Source organism: Aplysia californica, unplaced genomic scaffold (genome assembly GCF_000002075.1).
Source record: "Aplysia californica isolate F4 #8 unplaced genomic scaffold, AplCal3.0 scaffold00004, whole genome shotgun sequence".
Classification (NCBI taxonomy): Eukaryota; Metazoa; Mollusca; class Gastropoda; order Aplysiida; family Aplysiidae; genus Aplysia; species Aplysia californica.
This window is the reverse complement of record NW_004797274.1, coordinates 1301692-1321684: the sequence shown is the minus strand read 5'-3', so window position 1 is coordinate 1321684 and position 19993 is coordinate 1301692. Positions and strand designations below refer to the sequence as shown.

The 19993-nt window shown below is 38.5% G+C and overlaps 1 protein-coding gene across 1 annotated transcript in view; it reads left to right on the top strand.

Moving 5' to 3' along the window:
* The window catches only part of LOC101847003 (dynein beta chain, ciliary), a gene marked incomplete in the record, with an annotated part of 92355 nt that overhangs the window by 21835 nt on the left and 50527 nt on the right, over positions 1 to 19993 (top strand). Inside the window, 19 exon segments of the mRNA XM_005089217.3 lie at positions 269 to 524; positions 1509 to 1750; positions 2241 to 2343; positions 2832 to 3058; positions 5049 to 5303; positions 5865 to 6034; positions 6678 to 6900; positions 8101 to 8304; positions 8692 to 8904; positions 9551 to 9739; positions 10752 to 10997; positions 12612 to 12704; positions 13566 to 13697; positions 14404 to 14622; positions 16291 to 16431; positions 16905 to 17030; positions 17590 to 17697; positions 18339 to 18470; positions 19060 to 19220. Of these exon segments, the coding sequence (XP_005089274.2) occupies positions 269 to 524; positions 1509 to 1750; positions 2241 to 2343; positions 2832 to 3058; positions 5049 to 5303; positions 5865 to 6034; positions 6678 to 6900; positions 8101 to 8304; positions 8692 to 8904; positions 9551 to 9739; positions 10752 to 10997; positions 12612 to 12704; positions 13566 to 13697; positions 14404 to 14622; positions 16291 to 16431; positions 16905 to 17030; positions 17590 to 17697; positions 18339 to 18470; positions 19060 to 19220 (3440 nt within the window).

Genomic DNA, 19993 nt, shown 5'->3' with positions numbered 1-19993 from the left:
AAGTAATCCTTGTTGAATTTTGAGTATTTTTTTCAGACAAACTTTCTGTGTTCGATTTTAGAAGTATACTTTTTGCGTACTTTTCTAAAAAAAATAACAAACTGGCTTTTAAAATCTGCCTATGACGTTGATTTTAATTTTTAAAATATATTCGCTGCAGTTGGTCGCCATCTTGAAAGAAATGAAACACCTGAAACCTTCTGGTGAGAAAATAATGCCATAACAGCCCCAATTGTGGCTGAATTTTCTTTTCTATTTTCACCCACAGTTGGTTGCTGTCCTGAAAGAAATGAAGTACCTCAAACTACTTGGTCAGGGAGACATCCCAACACAGCCTGAAAGCGTCTTCAAAAGGCGGGACATGCTGTTCAAGTACTACGCCAATCTGATGCTCATTATGCAGCTCTACAACAGACTCATCACAGACACCATACCGGTGGAGCAGCCACTGATTGCTCCGACTTTGGCCAAAATAGATCAACAGCTTGAGTTGGCTATAAATATCTTGGCTTGGAAGATGGATGGTGGGTTACTTTTCATTCTTTGCAGTATATATTGTATCAGTGATATTTAAATAAACAAAAGTTTTGATACTTAGTGTATATGCTTTAGTTCTCTAGATGTGTATGATCCACTCAATATCCAGCTGTGCTGATATTGATAAAATCAGTGATGATGAAAAGGAACATACTACGTAGGTAATACTGTTCTTCAGATAGCCCAGTGTCTTTTCTCTAATATGATAAAACGACTGTCAAGGTTGTGTAATATAATATTAACACTAAATTAACCGCTACTAAACCCTCTCTTCTTTCAGCTGTGGAAAGAGGGAAATTTTCAGATACACAAAGAGATGCATACCTGAATACTTGCATGCACGCTTTCACACTCACTGAAGATGCTGTAAACGAAAGATAAATCTGTTCCTTTAACCCTGTCCTGGTCTGTATGAGTAGCATCATTCATCATTTTTATCTATCTGGTTAAAAAGGCAAGACTCTACTATGGCAAACACCATAGTAATGCCTTTCAATGTGTGAGAACTAAAGTGATGAGCGTGGTTGATATTTTGTATAATGCCTTTCATCTCAGGAAATCCAAAATTGGGGAATATGGTGTATGAAGAAAACCAAACACATCTTCCATCACCAAGGGGGCTAACAAAGTATGAAGCGAAATGTGAGAACAATGTAATATGCATGCTATGATTCTCATAGGTACCTCTTTTTCTGGATAAAACTGGAAATCCAGATTTTGGAAATTCCCCAGTTTGTTTCTGACTTTGGAAGGATCGCTGCGAAAATAGTTTTGATACAAGCTGTATAAGACAATATGATCCATAAATTTTGAGTCCCCCTGTTGATAGGATATGATAAGATATGCTAAATCTTTATTGTCCTGATCCTGGCACATTGTTTTCAATACGGACAATAAAGATTGATCATATCTCATGTGTTTCATAGCCATTTGACACCCCTGTTTACTGCAGAACTTTTTTTTATCTACAGACATCTGGGAGTACATTGAAGAGACTCTGGCCATGATCAACGATCTGACCCATCGAGTGGAGCGGTCGAAAGAAAATGTTCAGCGGATGAAGGACGTGCTGGGCACTTTTGCCTCTCTTCCTTTGTTTGAGCGGAAAGAGAAACTGGATAACCTGCTTGGGCTAGTTGACCGCGCTGACGTTGTGAAGAAGCGTAATACGGCCATCACTGGTGCTGGGATGGAGATTCATGAACTCATGGCTGTGAGTATTTTTGTAATACGGCCATCACTGGTGCTGGGATGGAGATTCATGAGCTCATGGCTGTAAGTGAGGCATAGTAAATGATTATCAATGTTATGTTGCTTAAAAATTTTTCTTTCTTTGGGTTTTTTTTTTCTTTATTAAAACTTTTTTGGTGTTTTTTTGTCAAGCTTCCTCAAAGAAAAGAGGCGAAGTGTAATATTGTCTCTCTTTCTTTTTTCTGTCTGTCTTTCTTTCTTTCTTTGTTTCTTTCCCTCACGTAATGGTTTCCCTTTGCAGGCTCAAGGTTGGAAACTACTACTTTTACAGAATATTGACCGTGAATTTTAGTAAGATTGTGGTAGGGATATCATTTTTGATAACCTCTATTTTACACAAAACTCTTTTTAAAGTAAAAATTGTACAAAATGTCGTGAACTATGTTTTGATGATGTTAATGCCCAGTTGTCTTAATTCAGATTTTGTTTTGCATTCTTGTTATTTCTGACAGACGAATTGTGAGCTTTTTCAAGCTGATGAGGAGTCTGAGGCTTGGTTAAACTACAAGAAGTATCTAGATCAAATGGTCATCGATTCGTTTTATGACATTATTGGTAAGTCTTATGATGCATAATTTGCAATGAAAATTCCCCCCAACCTTTACTTTTTAAGCTATAATACAGTAAAATCAAATCTAGCTTTAGTCATTGATGCTATTGAAGTTTACACTCACTGCCACTCTTTTGTCAATCATGCTAACTCTCTTAAAGATTTTAATTCAGGAGACGCTGTATTTTTGTAATATGAACCTGGAAACAAAGATTGTATTTTTCATAGATTTAGAAATGATAGCCGTATCTTTTAGTTACCTTCAAACCGTGAAAAACCGTTTATTTTTTGTATCACTTTGATATTAATAGCTAGATAAAAACGTACTCTTCTTTCCCTTTATTCCAGCTATCCTTTCAACTTTTCAGATTTTGTGCATGTTTCATAACATTCATTTCAATCTGGAAAAGTCATGATAAAATACTAGAAACATTTTTTTTTCAACTTACGCCAACCCTGCTGCATGTCAATATCTGTTACTGTCATTTGCTAGCTTGCAGTCTGAACTACATAATCAACAACACGGATGAAGAAAAGACCAGCGGGCCACTGTTTGAGATCCTGCTGGAGCTCCACATCCCAAAGATGGTGTTCATCCCCGAGCTGGAGCCAGGCGTCCAGCCCGCCTTCTGGGACGTCATCGACGGAGTCTTCTCGGACATCTACGCCATGGCCTCACTCATTCCCAGGCTAAGTCCTGACGAGGAAAAGACTTACCAGGTGAGTCAGTGGTCTTGGTCTGTGTTTCAGTCTGTGGCGTCGGTGGCCTCGCGGTTAGGCTACCGGACTCGTTATCGTGAGGTTGCGGGTTTGGGAGTTCAAGCCGCGGGCCCGACGTTGCGTCCTTAGGAAAGGCACTTTACACGAATTTTCCCCACTTCACCCAGGTGAAAATGGGTACCTAGCTATAGACAGTGAAAGATCTTGTCAGTTTGTTAGTGTTTGAAGGCTTAACCAGCTGCTTGCACTGTATGCTTCCCAGGAAGCTGAGAATGTTTCTGAGTGTTCTATGGTCTGCTGCGGTAATAATATAGTGTAAAGCGCATAGAGCTTGCTTTCGAGTGGGGATATGCGCTATGCAAATGCTATTTATTATTTATTATTACATTTTAGTTGTTCTACGTTCTTTGGAAAGTTTAGTAAATTTGGGATCTTGTATAGATGGTGTTGAAAAGCTTTAAAAGTTCTCTGAAAAAGTTATAGTATATCAGTTTTTGACACTTACATGACCAAAAGTGTGTCGATAGCGCTGTAAAACATCTACTAAATCATCAATCTTCAATCTGAAAAAGGTGAATTAAAATTTTACTGCTTTATCTATTATCATGTCAATCAGGGCTATTTATATTCCCTTGCATTTCTATGTCTCCTTGTCAGTTCTCAAATTCTGAGTTAGAGCTCTTGGAGCCTGTTTGCTTTCTTTTTTTTTTCAGACAGGATGTGAAAATCCAGGAAGATTGCATGAGAATCAATAACAGAAATGTCATTTTGAAGATTATATTGCATTCTAAGTTGTAATGGCTCTCCTACATTTTCCAAAAAAGTTGTATTCTTTGTCAACTCCTTTTATTTGTATAGCGTAGCTGTATAGAAGTTTTCTTCTTTCTCCCCTCTTTGACTTCACTTGAGTGATGAATGATGATGATGCCCTGCACTTCGCTATTTCTGATGAATTTAAATGAAAAATATTATTGTAAAATGTAGAGATCCTCAAAATATAAGTACAGTCGAACCTGCCTTAACGGAAACCGGTATGACAAGGGAACCTGTCTTAACGGAATCTCCCCGCTCCCCCCTTGATATATTTCCTCTTTAATTACCTGTATAAAACGGAAACCTGTCCAACGCGGAAACGGAAAGAGAAATCCGCTCCCTTCTGAGGGTTTTACCTGTCTAAGACGGAAAATGCTTGGCCCGCTCAGCCCTGATTTGAAACAAATCTTGCAAGTTTGGTTCCGCCGGCTCTAAACTTAACACCGTGGCCATGCCGCTAGGCGAGGAAGGGAAGTTGGGTACAATTTGGGGGTAGATTTTACCCCCATCATGTGAGCCCTGAGCGATGCAGATGGTCAGGGTAGTTTGGGTGTGAAATCTCATGATTGCCGGTGAGAGTGCTCGAGTAGCGAGCCACTACGGAGACTTTCTTGGGTATCCAGAAGCCAGAGGTGTGAAATTAAGATTGACCAATACCAGCCGCCCTGATCGTACAGACAGCCAAGAAAAGAGTTCCTCGAATCGTTGTTACATGATGGCAGTGAGGGGTGGCATTAGTTGACTGTGCTTGTTACACTGATGGGTGGGGCTAAAGGTGGACGCAAAGGAGATGTTCAAACGTTTCAGTTTTTAATAGATCAAACAGTGGTCCTATGAAAGCCAAGCACTGGTGGTAATTGGATAAGTAAAGCTGACGCATGTCATTATCAGACAGGATAGCAGTTGAGAGGTGTGAAGTTTTGACCACTGCTTGTTGATCGGACAAGTGATCCTTGATCCCACCGGCTGAGCCTTTGAACCCCCCCCCCTTCCATCCCCCCTCCTAAATTCTCCTGTCTAAGACAGAATTTTGTTCTGGCTCCCTTATGATTCCGTCTTACTCAGGTTCGACTGTATTTGCCTTAAAGTGACTGCTTTTAAAAAGTTGTTTCAGCTGTATAAGTTTTTTAGTTTTGGTAAGGTTCCGAAGATGTGTTTTATGTATTTTTCCCCATAGGATGCTCTGGATGACAATGCAGATCTGCTTGCTTTGCGCGACCAACTGATAGATGAAATTGACGCTACTGTTGTGCAGGCCTTGGAGTACAGGGAAAGCATGAATCAGTACTCGAACCTGTGGTCAGACGACAGGAATGAATATCTTTCTATGTTCTTGAAGTACAACCATATTGTCACCCAGGAGGAAATCTCATTGGCTGGAGAGGAAGGAGTGCCGGAATCTCCCCCTACCTTGCCTCAGTTCAAGGAAAAGGTGCAAAATATATTAGATCGTGTTTGTTGGTGTTGGTTTGAGTTACGATAACTTTATATTTCATAATACTATACTCTTATTGTTGTGGAACCTTTCTGTTTGACAGGGGTGGAAATGGTAGTTGTTGATAATAGAATTGTAGGCCTATATTAAATTTGCAAATAAAATGTTTAAAATCCTGATCCCTTTAATGTAAGCTACTCCCCGATATGGTGATATTCATAATTTAAATCAATGCCATATTCAAAACTTTCTTCGCATGATTTGTTTGATACTTGTTGTAGCTGTAAGGTAAGAACTACGTCTCATCTAGAAAGCTGCTGACTTTGAACTTTAAAAGGCTGCAGTTGTTTCCAGAAAGGCACTCATCTACCATGTATATATGGCTTACCCTTTCTTGTTTCCTGTGCATTTGATTAAAATTTTTGCAGTATTTTTCTTATCGCTGTACAGGGTTTGTTTCTTGAGCTGTTAAGTCTTGAAATTCCTTTCAATATCATAAAGTAATGTTGGGTGTTCTGATTCATTCAGTTAGAGGAATTTTGTTTTTACAAATTTCAGATTGACCACTATGAGAAACTTTATGATGATATAGACCAGCTCCAAGCCCTCCAGGTGTTTCGGAACTGGTTGAGAGTCGACGGTCGCTCTTTTAAACAAAGTCTACTCAATGAAGTCAAGAGATGGAGCCTCATGTTCAAACAGCATCTCATAGACCGTGTGAATCTTGGGTACAGTGAACAATTCTGTTTTTGCACCATACGAAACAATTAAGTGCAGTTCAATGTGTATGCCAGCAGAGTGCTGATGTAAGACTGACATACTTAGAAAAGAATTGTGTATCAGTCAAATTTTGTGCTCTTTTGGCTTTTGTTTTATTATTGCTATTATAAATAGTGACCAGATGTTGTGACTGAGAGTTCTTTTAATGGGAAATTAACTTGCATGGCTTCTCATTTTTCAAGTCAATGTGTAATAGTAATGTTTTAAATTTAATTAAAGAGTGTATTATGAACATGTAATAATTGATCATGTATTTCTAATTTGAAAAAAAAAATAGCAGCCATATGTTTCACCCTCTTTGGATATTTGCAACTTTTTATGCACCAAATGAGAGATCGAGATGTACTTCTAAAAACTTCCACCTTTCCTCACAACACAGTTTTAGATCAAGACACAAGTGCTCAGAAACTGTGCCATTAATGACAACTATGTTGACAGCAATAAGGACATTGTTATATAAAAAAAGAGATATTAGAGTAATAAAAGGTGAAGGTCATGCTTGTCATCAGTGAGTAAAGATAATAATGAGGATAAGATGTTGATTTGAAATCTCTCCCACCCCCCCCCCCCCCCCCCCCCTTTTTTTTTCAGGCTGAGTGATCTTGAAGACTTTATAGCAAAAACCATGAAGGGATTGGCCTCTGATCCTAAGGAGAACGACTACGACGGGTTGGTGAAAAGCATGGCTCTGCTGAACGCTGTAAGGGACCGGCAGGCTGAGACGGATGTCATGTTTGATCCTCTCAAAGACACCATTGAACTCTTGAAGACTTTCGGAGTGGAGATGTCAGAAAAAGTGTATGCCCAGCTTGAGGTCAGCATTCCATGATTTTCTTGATGAATATTTGTAGAATGTTTTATCAATCTCTAATACATGAGTGAAAGTTTATAAATTTGCAGGCTTGTGTAAAAAATAAGTCTGATTGTTTCATTGTTAGAAGGCTTTCTTTTAGACAACACTTCAGTGGCTTGGTGCAAAACTCCCACAAATGTCCGCCTTTCAACATGGTGTTTGTCAGAGTCTTGTATCCAGCCTTCTTTTTATATTTTTTGACATGTTGGACAGTCAATTTTAAAAAATGTTGATAGTTAGAAAAACCTCAAAAAACTACCAGTACTCTTGTCTTTGTTAGAAGAGACAATTTTAATGTCTGACTATTCTAACTCTCTTTCCCTCGCCTTTTACCTCGGCAAGTAGCATAGGCCAGCAATCCTATTGAAAAATCTGTGTAGTGTGCATGTTTTTCCTCTTTTGTCCCTATTTTCCCCTGCTCCTTGGCATTTGCCTCTACCTTTCTCCATCCTGTTGTTCTTGGCCTTCCACCTCAGTTTCTCTTTCCTTGGGCCTTGGGGATTGCATCACAGTTCTTCCCTGGTTAAACTTGTCTTAAACTTTCAAAGTGTGTAATATTCCATCACACGATGAGTTGGGGCCTGATGGTGTGTCCTTAAGAATGGAATATTATTGATTTTCAAAAGCTTCATCTTGGTGCACTTACGCAATTCTGTGGACCTTTGTTGATAAAATGGTCCCCTTTACTTCTTGAAATGATTCCATTCTTGTTTTTCATTGGCATATCTGCATTCCTGGACTAATTACTAGTATCTTCATGGACTTGTATAACTCTCTATATTTCTGGAGATAGGTACATCATCTGCTACTTTAGCCAAGTTTTCTGCTTGATATAAAAAATCTTTTTTGACACCATATATCTTCATCTTTCTTTGCTTGTGAGTATTCCTCATGAGCTTTTGCTTGAGCTACTCTAGTTTTGCTCTCCTTTTTTTTCATCTTACTTTGCTTTGTCATAGAGGCACAGAGCATGTGATAACACTCTCTCTTTTCTAAGGTATCCTTGCATCTTGATAAAAGGACTAAGCTGCCTTTTTTATTAGCTGGGTTTCTGATAAGAAATGTACAATCATCAGATGATGATTTAGAATTGTTATGATTGAACATTGTTTTGAAACAGTCCTCTGTGTTTCTCACTCAATGTCTCTTTTTTTCTTCCAGGAATTACCTGATAAATGGATCCAGGTGAAAAAGAAGGTTCTGGTTTCAAAGCAGGCTGTTATCCCACTACAACAAAATGAAGTCGCCAAAATCAGGAGGAAAACTGTTTCTTTTGACTTGAAACAGCATGAGTACAGAGCAGAGTTTAGAAAATGTCTGGCTTTCTTCTACAACTGTGAAAAGCCGTACAGAATAATCAATGACGTGAGTACCCCCCGATATGATTTTTTTGTATCAGGACTACAGTACTTGAATATATTACAAGTTTTTCATTGGGGTCCCAGTGGTTGAGTGGTTTGTGAACAGTTTTTTTCAAAACAATGTCAAACAGTGTTAGTGATATAGTCTTAGGCCATGTGTGCTCTATGGAATATTTCTTTTAGTGGGAGTTGGAGACATTGACCCTTGATTAAAAAATAAAAAGAATGGTGACAAGCAGTATTGTGCTATTGTTGCAAGTTGTTATGGTACAGTAATAAAATGTTACTGTATTATGTTGGAATGGCAATCAAATAGTTCTGTTATGAACAATATGAATCCAATTTAGTAGTTTCAAAGTCAATGTATTGTTGTTTGTTTCACTTATTGCAGTGTCATGAGGAAATAACAGTTCTTGAAAACTACATGACCAAATTGCAGGATTCCTGTAAAATATTTGATGTCCAAATGCCAGATTACAAGCAGTTGAAAGTTTGTCGCAATGAGCTGAAGTTGCTGAAATGCCTGTGGGATTATGTGTTCATGGTGCAAATGATGTTTTCTTACTGGAATGATATCAAGTGGTCTGAAATTGATGTGGAACAGGTGATCATATTTTCAATAGTATTTTGAGTATTGAAGTTTATGATAAACCTCTATGTTTCATTTATTATTGTTATGTATTATTTTGTTGAGTTCAGAAAATGGTCAGTCTTGGTGGTTTGAGAGTACCTCTGGCAGATACTACTTTTTTGCCATACTTCTGGTGTTTCTGTCTGTCTGTCTGTCTTGCTTTTCCAAATCCTAAATGACATTTTTTCATGGCCTGGTACTGGTACTTTACTTTAATTTAGACTAAAAATTCTAAAAACAAAATTGTTGTAGGTGGGTGGTTGGCAGGTTCTCTGGCGTGGTTTGCTTCTTCTTTCCTATCAAACATATATCGTCCTGATCTCCCCTTCTTCTTTTTTATGTTTGTTACTCTCTTGTAACACCTCTAATCTTCTGGCACTCATATGACCGTATGCAGTTGCGAGCGCCGTAAAACCTTAACTAAAAAAAAAAAGTTATTGTAGCGTCATTGAATACTCTCAGAAAAAGACCATGTCATCTCCTGGAAACTGTAAAACCAAGTAATATTAGGAGGTTTTTTTTACCCTTTCAACTGTTTTTTTCTGTCTATCTTTTGTTCAGTCTTCAAAGTTCTTCAAAATTTGAACGATCTATTAAGAAAAAAAAATAACTGTGACAGATGGACATTGACTGCAAAAAACTGGCAAAAGAACTCCGCGGTCTGGACAAGGAGATGAGGGCCTGGGATGTCTACCTAGGGCTGGAGAATGAAGTGAAGAACATGATCACTTCCATGAGGGCTGTTGGAGAGTTGCAGAACCCGGCCATTAGGGAGCGCCACTGGCAGGAACTCATGGAAGCGACACAGGTCAGGGTCTTGTGAAAGGATAACATTGTGTGTGTGTGTGTGTGTGTGTGTGTGTGTGTGTGTGTGTGTGTGTGTGTATGTGTGTGGGGAGAGGGGAGTTTTGAGGGTCATGAGTTTCACTCTTCCAGACTATATAGTAGGGTGGATGGGGTAAGGAAAAGAGGAGGAAAGGAAAAGATGCAGTTTTCTATGGTAGGCCAGCTCCGCAGCTCTTTCCAGTTGTGATGTTATGTTATATTGTGTTGTAAGTGCCACAAAACTCGTACTAAATCTAAACGCAAACTCAAACTCAATCTAAAATACTCTCTAGCGCCGTAAAACTTGAACGACCCCGCGGGGCGCTGCTACTGACTGAAGTATCTTTAGGCCATTACCAAAGGGGGACACTAACCATGTCCTTATGCACCGTAGAATTGTAATTGTAAATGGGCTGATTCATCAATGTCATGCTCATAACTGTGCCTTAACTGCAACACAAACCTGCTTCTTTTTCTTTCCTAATCCTTAGTATCGTCATCTTTTCCTCTACTTCTTTTGTATGTTTGTCGCACTCTTGTGACCCGCTATTTCTGGGGTGCCTTGATAGTCGAAGTAGACTTTGTGCTGTTGAAGCTAGAGAGGTGAGCAGAGTAAGTCTGATTCCCTGTAAGGACTTCTTTGTTGACATCCACCCCTTGGCGCTCATATGACCTTATGCAGTTGCGAGCGCTGTAAAACCTCTATTAACCCTATCCGCGCGCCATATTTTACTATCGTATCCATACAATGTGGGGAACTCTGTGCCACCACTTTCCTAAGAGGAAATTTACTTGTTAATCCGATCTGTACACTTTGCATAGCAGTCTGTCAAAATGATTTTTTGAGAAATACTGAAAGTTTCAAAGAGATCTTCGTACTAGAAGTATTCTAAATTGTGAAGAGCACAATACCGGGGGTACAAATTGACCCCAGGGCTTAGGGATAGGGTTAAAACTAAACTAAACTAAACTCAATCAACTCTGTTCATGTTCAGGTGACGTTCACGATGGATAAGGACACGACCCTGGCGGACCTGCTGAGCCTGAACCTGCACAAGTATGAGGACGAGGTGCACAGCATCGTGGACAAGGCGGTGAAGGAAACGAGCATGGAGAAGACGCTGAGGGAGCTGGCCGTCACCTGGGCCACCATGGAGTTCATCCACACCAAGCACCCATCGACCGGCGTCACCATTCTCACCGCCGAGGAGGAGCTTGTGGAGACCCTGGAAGATAACCAGGTGCGCCCCCCCCCCCCCAAAGAGCAGTGGGTGGTTGGCGGGTGCTCTGGTGTGGTTTGCTCCTTCTTTCTTATCAAACGTCTGTCGTCCTTATCTCGCCTCCTTCTTTTTTGTGTTTGCTGTTACTCTCTTGTAGGTTGGGTCAGATAGTGGTGTTAACCAGTGCATACTATATCAAATAATTGACTTCTGCTTTCTGTCATCAGTTTTTGACTTAGAGGTCTGTTAAGATCAGTCACCTCCCGCTTGCAGACAAAAAGGTCCGACCCCGCAATGTCATGTAACAGTTAATAGCCTTGTGATTGGCTGTTTTTTATCGAACTGGACCCGATTATGATCTAAAAAGAACCATAGTTTGGAGAATTTCATAAAACTGTTGTGGCAGCTTCCCCCCTTGCGGGAAAATCTTACTTTTCTTTTGGACAATACAAAAGTGTTTATTTTTGCAGTCATGCGTTGCAATAAAATGTAATATAGTAATATGTGTTGCAATGTGGTGGAATCAATTTTTGGGCATGTGGAGTTATTGGTAGCTTCTTAAAGCTTGTTCATTTGTCTTGCTTTTGATGAAAAAATAATCCACCTATCTTGGATAGAACTCAAGATATCCGCGATTGAAAAAAGTGAGGTAGTCTGATTTCAGTGGTGAAATTGTCGAGAAAATGGCTGCCAAAGTTTAGTAACTCCAATAGCTAATGTCTTTAAAAAAAGAACAAATGAGATATTTTGTGCCTTTAGTCAATGTTTTTCTGTAAAACTAACATGGGAATGTGTTTTTATATGGACATAAAAGAAGTTAAGCCAAAAAATACAAATTCGTTAAAAATTTCCAAACTGGCGGGGAAAAATGCCTGTTTTTCCAAATTCATTATTTTGACGGCGCACATGATTTCACCACGCTGCCTCACATATTTTTATTTAATATTAGGTGTAAATTACTGCTCTTTTTATGACGAAACTATTGCCATAAATGTTTTGTATATCAGTCTGATCATTGACCAAAACCAAGTCGTGCTGTGGACTATTGTGAATGCAACCAGCTTGTGTTTAACGTGTACATATGACCTTAGGCAGTTGCGAGTGCCTTAAAACTGTTACTAAACAAATGCATTGTTACGTTAACACAGAACTTTTTTGAGTATGTTGATTCCCTCCTCTCCCCCCCCTTTCAGGAAAAATGTTCTAGGAAGTTTTTTAGACTGATTCATCAGGAGCTGATTTAGAGCTAGAGCATTCATATTTCATCCTCATGTTTTCTTTTTAAGGTAGATTTTGTGATATGCATGTGTTAAGGTCATATTTGTAATTTACTAAGAGTATGTTTATGTGTAAAATTGATATTGACTGGGTCCACTGCAGATAATAATAATAATAATGAAGATCATTTCGATAGCACCCACTCCCGTGTAAAAACAGCTCTAGGCGCTTTACATAAATGCATGTACGAACAATATTCACGCACATGACACACACGCACATGCACACACACACACACTCATACACACACACACAAACACACACACATACGCACACAAACACATACACTCGCTCGCCCACACATTACACACACATGTGCACATACAGATATTACAAACTATACCATTATGATGTCAGGTACAACTTCAAAATATGATGACTTCGAAATACATTGCCCATTTCCTGGATCAAGTGTCTTCCTGGCAAAAGAAGCTGTCTATGACTGATCAGGTGAGAAACAGTCTGGCTTACAAATTACAAACTACAAAATGTAACCAGCATTAGCTCATAGTCTATGGAAGGCTATTCCATATTTGTATAGAGTCAGTTTTTTAACCCAATTTTCAGCAGACCTATGTTTTAGAATTTTCCCTTATGACTCCACCTCTATTTAACCTTTCAGCTAAATAAATACTAAACGGAGCAAAAATGAATGCTTCATGCGATAAATATTACTTCCTATTTGTGGTGAGCTATGTGTTTAAGTTTTATTTGAATATAAATACTAATACAAATATGGATGAAAAGAGCTAGGAGTCAGGAGTGCAGCAGCAAGGAAGGAATTTAAAGACAAAGCTATAAAAGGTCCCCAGTCCTAAGCTGACACACCATCCCTCATCTCAGTTTTCTTTGACATCATTTGTGCCGAAATTTGCACCCAATACTGCTTGTTTGGACCTTTTTGAAGGGCTATTAAAAGTGTTATATCAGGATAAAATAAGTAATGCTACTAGCAATCTTATTTTCCCTGGATAAATAACAGTTCTAAGGAGTTCAAATTATAGGAAAATGTTTCTTCAAATTTTGGCACGATGCTTTAGAAATAAAAAGGTGTCCCTCCCTTTCTGTGCTGCTTTTGGCCACAATCACTCATTGCCAATTGGTAGGTGATTTGATTTATGTGTACTTGCTTAGTAATTGTTTGCCCTTGTCTTGCTTTTCCCTGCTCTAAACCACTATTATTATTGTATTGATGTGCGTCTGTTTACTCAAACTCAAACTCTGGATGAATTTGTGATTGTGGCTCTGGTGAAATGGTGTGGTTATTGTGTGCTGTCTTGGACTTGCTTGCATGTGAATGTTTCTGTCTAGGTGATATCAATCTATATGCAAGTCCAGCGGACGTGGCTACATCTTGAAAGCATTTTCATTGGATCTGAGGATATTCGTAAGCAGCTACCTGAAGACACAGCAAGATTTGAACGGATTGATTCTTCATTCAAGGTAATGAGATCCAAATTTCCTTTAAGGATGTGCTCAATTAATATTATATTTTGTTGCCTCAATTGTGGATGATTTAAATTTAGTACTGATTCTTTTTACTTTTACCTGTTATGCGTATGAGTGAGTGCACCTAAGATTTGTAACATCTACTGCCACTGTGAACAACCAAGACAAATTTCTCCCTGCGAGATGAATAAAGATTTTCATTGTCATTGTCATTTGAAAGCCCTGTGTTTTTTAAATAGTTTATATTTACAGTTATTTTAAAGCAATTATCAGACTGCTTGGACTTGTCAATGACAGAGTGTACATAGATGTTTCTTGTTGGTAATAATGCTCACCTTCGTAAGGTACACTAACGGCTGGGTACACTTCTCAGAGAAAAATGCTTTTTGAAGTATGTTGTTTTTATTGTTTTATGAAACCTTTTGATTTGTTTTTTTAGTTTTTCAGCTTTGTACTACATTAGTATCCATGATTGACTCTGAAAAATCCTATCAAAATCATTTGACGCTGTGTTTGGCACAGAGCAGGCACATTTTTTGTGTTTCTTTTGTTTAAAATATTGTAATTCAGTTTTGATACGAACAATCATTGCAGCAAAATATGACTCTCATTACACTTACTTATGGTAATATTCTCATAACACATCAATTCTCATCCAAGATAAATTTGCAATTTTTTCTGTCAACCAACTTTATTGCAGCAAATTGCAAAAGAAATTTCTGTGACAACCATTGTGGTGGATGCTTGTAACCAGCCCAACCTGTTGGAAAGACTGGACAAGCTGCAAAACGACCTGACCATCTGTGAGAAAGCTCTGGCTGAATACCTCGAGACGAAACGCCTGGCGTTCCCCAGATTTTATTTTGTCTCCTCCGCTGATTTGCTCGACATTCTGTCCAATGGGAATAACCCTGCTGTTGTAAGATTTCCTTACTTTCATACTTTTATCAAGAGAAAGATAGAGAGCTGATAGGGTCACACATGGGGTTTGGTCTTTCTATTAATTTCCAGAGTTTCAATTATTTAAATTTGTAGGTGGTTGGAGGGTGCCACTGGTAGGTCTTACTTCTTTTTTATCCTTCTGTTGTTTCTGTCTCTCATGTCTTGCTTTTTTCCTTCTCTAAATGACAGTTATTGTATTGATGTGCTTCTGTTTACTCAAACTCTGGATGAATTTTATGATTGTGGCTGGTGAAATGTTGTGGTTATTGTGCCGACTTGGACTGTATAATCCGCTCCGCAACCTTGAGAGTGGGTGGTTGGCGGGTGCTCTGGTGTGGTTTGCTTTTTCTTTCTTATTAAACGTCTATCGTCCTGATCTCTCCTCCTTCTGTTTTATGTTTGTTACTCTCTTGTAACACTTCTAATCTTCGGCACTTATATGACCTTATTGTGTTGCAAGTGCCGTAAAACTCTTGCTAAACAACCTTGAGACACATTGGCTGATTTTGATGGTCGTGTCGCATGTTGTTGAAGAGTGCAACAGTTGGTTGGTTCTCTTTCTTTCTTATTGGTTGGTCCCTTCTGTCTTTTGTCTGCTTTTTTTCCCCCAATTCTCTATGAACATCTCTGTTCTGACTTCTCGTCTCACCAAACTCTGCCCTCTGCCACCCACTGCTGTTGTGGCAGCTCAAAGGTACTACAGTTGTTCTGTTTGCTAATTTCTAAGTATTTTTACCCCCCGGGGCAGTGCCACTGACTTTAGGCCATTCCCAAAGGGGGGGACATTTCTCATTCAAGCATAGTAGAATTGAAAATGGGCTGACTCATGTCTCCCTTATAACTGTGCCTGATCTACAACAGGGAACTGCTGCTTTTTCTTTCCTAATTCTCACTATTGTCATTTTCCTCTACTTCTTTTGTATGTTTGTCACTCACTTGTGACCTGCTATTTCCGGGGTGCCTTGATAGTCGAAGCAGACCTTGTGCTGTTGAAGCTAGAGAGGTGAGCAGTCTAAGTCTGATTCCCTGTAAAGACTTCTCTGTTGACACCCACCCCATGGCGCTCATATGACCTTATACAGTTGCGAGCGCCGTAAAACCCTCTACTATAAAAACAAAGTATTTTTGAAGAAAGCTTTGTGGCATTATTGTAATCTGTAATTTGTGTTCTTTGTTTTTTTTTAAAGAAGAATTGTTGTTCTGTTTATACCATCCTTTCTTTCCTGTTGGTCCATAAAGGTTATAATCTTTTATGTTGAACTTTCAAGTCTGGAATGATATTGTACCTACATTAATAAAATGAAAAGTATTTCCATGCTTACTTTTCAAATTTATGTGACATACCTGCAGAAGGGTTTATCTTTTGCAATAACAAATAATTCATACATTTTTTCAGTGTTGTTATATTGGTACACATTTAGGGTTTTTGTTCTGTTCTGACACAGACGACAACAGCATTTCCACTTATGGTTGCCAATGGCTACGGCTGATGAGGAAGCTGTTGTGCAGATTAGCACCTTGTAAGAAGCGTGGTGCACAGTTATCATAGGTTCTCTTTATTTCATCAATGTAATGATAAAAAATTTGCTTTAGAAAAGCCAATTAATTTTTTTTTAGCTTCTTGTACGCCTTTTTTTCCCCCCAGGTATCTCGTCAACTGACCAAATTATTTGACAGTTTGGCAAAACTAGAGTTTGACAAAAGCAATCAGAAACTTGCCCGAGCAATGTACAGCAAAGATGGAGAGTATGTGAAACTGGCTTATGACACAGACCTCTCTGGACAGGTAACCACAGAAAACACTGCGTTGTTTTTAAAAAGTACTTGCTTACTGAGGAATTACTCACCCCGTCTCTTGAATCGTTTTTCTTAGGCGAACGTTAAAGAGCGGTAATGAACTTTCGTTGTGAAGGAGAGCTACGCAGATTTGTTTCGTTTCTCAGCAGAATAATCACAAAGGCCAAAGAAGGACAGGAACTTTTTGTCAAATATATTTTTCTAAATTTGGGAAATGAATAAATCGAAAATCGGGCTCCGTCATGGGGACCTATCTATCTTTTTGCAGGTACTTGCCAACTTTCAACTCTATAGCTGTCGTAGTCTTATGGGAAAAGTGACACTTAATTTGTTTCCAAGTTGCCAAATATATAATAGATGAGAAAATCAGTTGATATCAGATGTCTTTGGGTTTTTAAAAATTGTTTTCTTTTTAATTTAAAAAAAAAAAAAAAAAAAAATTTATATTTGTTTGTGACACAGGTGGAGGTGTGGCTGAACAGAGTGCTGGAGGTGATGAAGGCCACCGTGCGTGGAGAGATGGCGCACGCCGTGGCTTCATACGAAGACAAGCCCAGGGAGAAGTGGCTTTTTGACTTTCCGGCTCAGGTTTGCAGGGACATTTCATTTCTGGTTTTCCGTTAGAAATGCCACTATTTTGGACTTTTCTCTACTGGTGTTATCTATGGCGCATGGAATAATGTCAAAAAGCTATCCCAAGCTTGGGAAAAATTGGAAAGTGTTTGTCGAATGCCTATGCCCTGGTCTAAGGATAGAAAAGGGATGATGATGATGATGATGATTCAGTTTGCTCCCTTTTTCAGTAAACATAATTATATTAACATTAACATAAGGCAGAAATTATGGATGAAGGGTATGTCTGGAGTAGTTTTGTTTTTCTGTTTCCATTTCTGTTTTTAAAAAATTACATTTTGTTACTTCTCAAAAAGTTTTATAAGATCAGACAATACTGGCAAAACATTCTAGTACCTTGTTAAAATCTGGATGGGCTCTCAGGTTTTTTTTGCCCTTCATTTGAAATTTTCTCGCAGCTTGGTATTTTTTTTCCTGGGTATGGAGATTTCGGCCTTTTAAAGAGCTATTCCATGCCTTATTGTACTTCTAGCAAAACCAACAGATGGACAAAGTTCCGGTCTTTTCACTTCAGGTAGCTCTCACAAGTACACAGATCTGGTGGACAACAGAGGTTAATATAGCCTTTGCAAAGCTGGAGGAAGGTTTCGAATCTGCCCTTAAAGACTATCTTAAAAAACAGGTTGGTTATATTAATACATTTCTGCGAAGGATCAATAAAAAGTTATCTTATCCTGTCTTTTGTCTCGCCTCGCCTTGCCTCATCTCGCGTTGAAGGATGACACAGCCTGTGTTGTTCTGAATAATTTTTCTAATTTTCAAAGGAATAATATTGTTTCCGATGTGTTTAAAAATTTAAGAGCTACCATTGGTTTCTGTAAAATCATATTAATTCCTCAGTTTCCATATTCGATGCTGTCTAGCATTGTTCAACATGTCATTGTTACCATATCTCAATCTGTTCCTGGCAAACTGACTGGTTCTTTACTTCAATTATTATTTATTACAAACGTTCTGCTGTCAAACTAAAATACCTGCAGGTGCTTGGGGAGCCAACCTGATAGGTCCAACTTCTTTTCTTTCCTCGTATTGTTTCTTTCTGTCTGTTTGTCTATCTTACATTTTTCCTTGCACCTTACAACAAACATTGTGTTTTTAGTTTTAGTCATTTTTACGGCACTTTCAACATTATGAGGTCATGTAGAAGTGCCGACATCGTGTTTATGTGGTGTTCATTACTCGAACAATACAAACTATAATATACCTATGAGGAAAGATAAAAGGGTTTACACTTGTGTATGCTAAATTCTTAACACTTTTCAGATTAACCAGCTGAACAGTTTGATTAACTTACTTCTCGGTGACCTCTCCAAGGGAGACCGCCAGAAGATCATGACAGTGTGTACCATTGATGTGCATGCCAGAGATGTTGTGAACAAGATGATTAACCAGAAGGTCTGAGAATGTTATAAATGGATTCTATTTAAATATTCTTAGTGATTTTTTGAATTCCCCATAGCCTTCTAGCTCTAATGTCAGTTTCACTTTTTTTTTTTTGCGCGCTGGGGGGGGGGGTCCTTTATACCGTAAATCTGTCTCTCATCATTGACATTAACAGACCTCACTCTGAAACATAAATGTCACCACATATAAGATACGACTATTCATACATAGTCAAACCTGCTCTAACAGCCACATGTCCAAGAAAATCACCTTTACAAAACACCACTTCCCTCTTCCCCCCTTGCATTTTAAAAATATTATTATAATGGCACTATCCAAGACACCCACCTGTCTCAGACAATCTGTTTTCTCCTAAAAATAGGTGACTGTCTTAAACAATTTCAAAGGTATGTCATTTTAAAAACTTTCTTTACCAAGCAGATTGTGCTTTTCACTTTGCTTGAATCCGAAGCTTATTACTCAGCAAATCTATCACTTTATTAAGATTAAGACAACTAAACTCTGATCTATCATCCACACTGCAAAAGCATTTAATTTTACTTATTATCCTCCATTGTCCACCCCTTTGTTCTGCTTGCAGGTAGACAATTCTCAGTGCTTCCTGTGGCTCTCTCAGCTGCGCCACCGCTGGGACGTCAAGGAGGCGGACGCATTTGCCAACATTTGCGACGCCCAGTTCCGCTACGACAAAGAATATCTGGGCAATACACCACGACTTGTGATTACACCTCTCACTGACAGGTTCAGTTGATTCACTTTACTATTTCGTCACAATCTCATTTTGTAGCTGTAAGTTACGGACCACATGTGTTCATTCTTTATAACGAATATAGTTTTAACAGGTACATTATATACTTTTCAAGGCTCTTGCATCAGGATACGTGCTGTGTTACTGGTTCTAGTGTTGAGTGTGCGCAGAGGTTACTTAAGGAATTTTTCAAAGACTCTTCATACATACCACTTATTTGAGTATAGGTTTGAATTGAGCACCCTGTCTTCTCTTCAGAAAATACTGAAAAAACTCAGAGGTCATTTGTCATAGAAGAGAATGGTAGAAAAATACATTTTTCCCTCAAACAGGAGAAACTAACATGGTCTGAATAAATCATGTAGAGAAGCTATGAAAAAATTCACATGTCTGCCATAAATATGAGGAACTTTGGTCTTTTGATTGAAAAAAAAGCCATATTTGTAATAATTAATTGGCTTCTCCTTAGGCTGAAAAACCAGCTGTTAATTTCCTCTAAGAGGAACACAAAAAAAAAAGGAGAAAAGGTTACATTATAGTTCCTGATAAACATTAAGTATTTATTTGTCACTTAATCTATTTCAAACAATCTTTGCATGATGGTTGAGCTTCACCTCAACCTCTGTTGGACTTCCATTTTTCCCAGGGAATATTTTGTTTCTCTTTGCCAACATTGCCATTATAATTTTTCCAGAGTCACTGTCTTTTTCTTAATTAAACAGGGATCAGGTAGATAGGAAAATTAATCATCCTTCCCTTCCCCCCC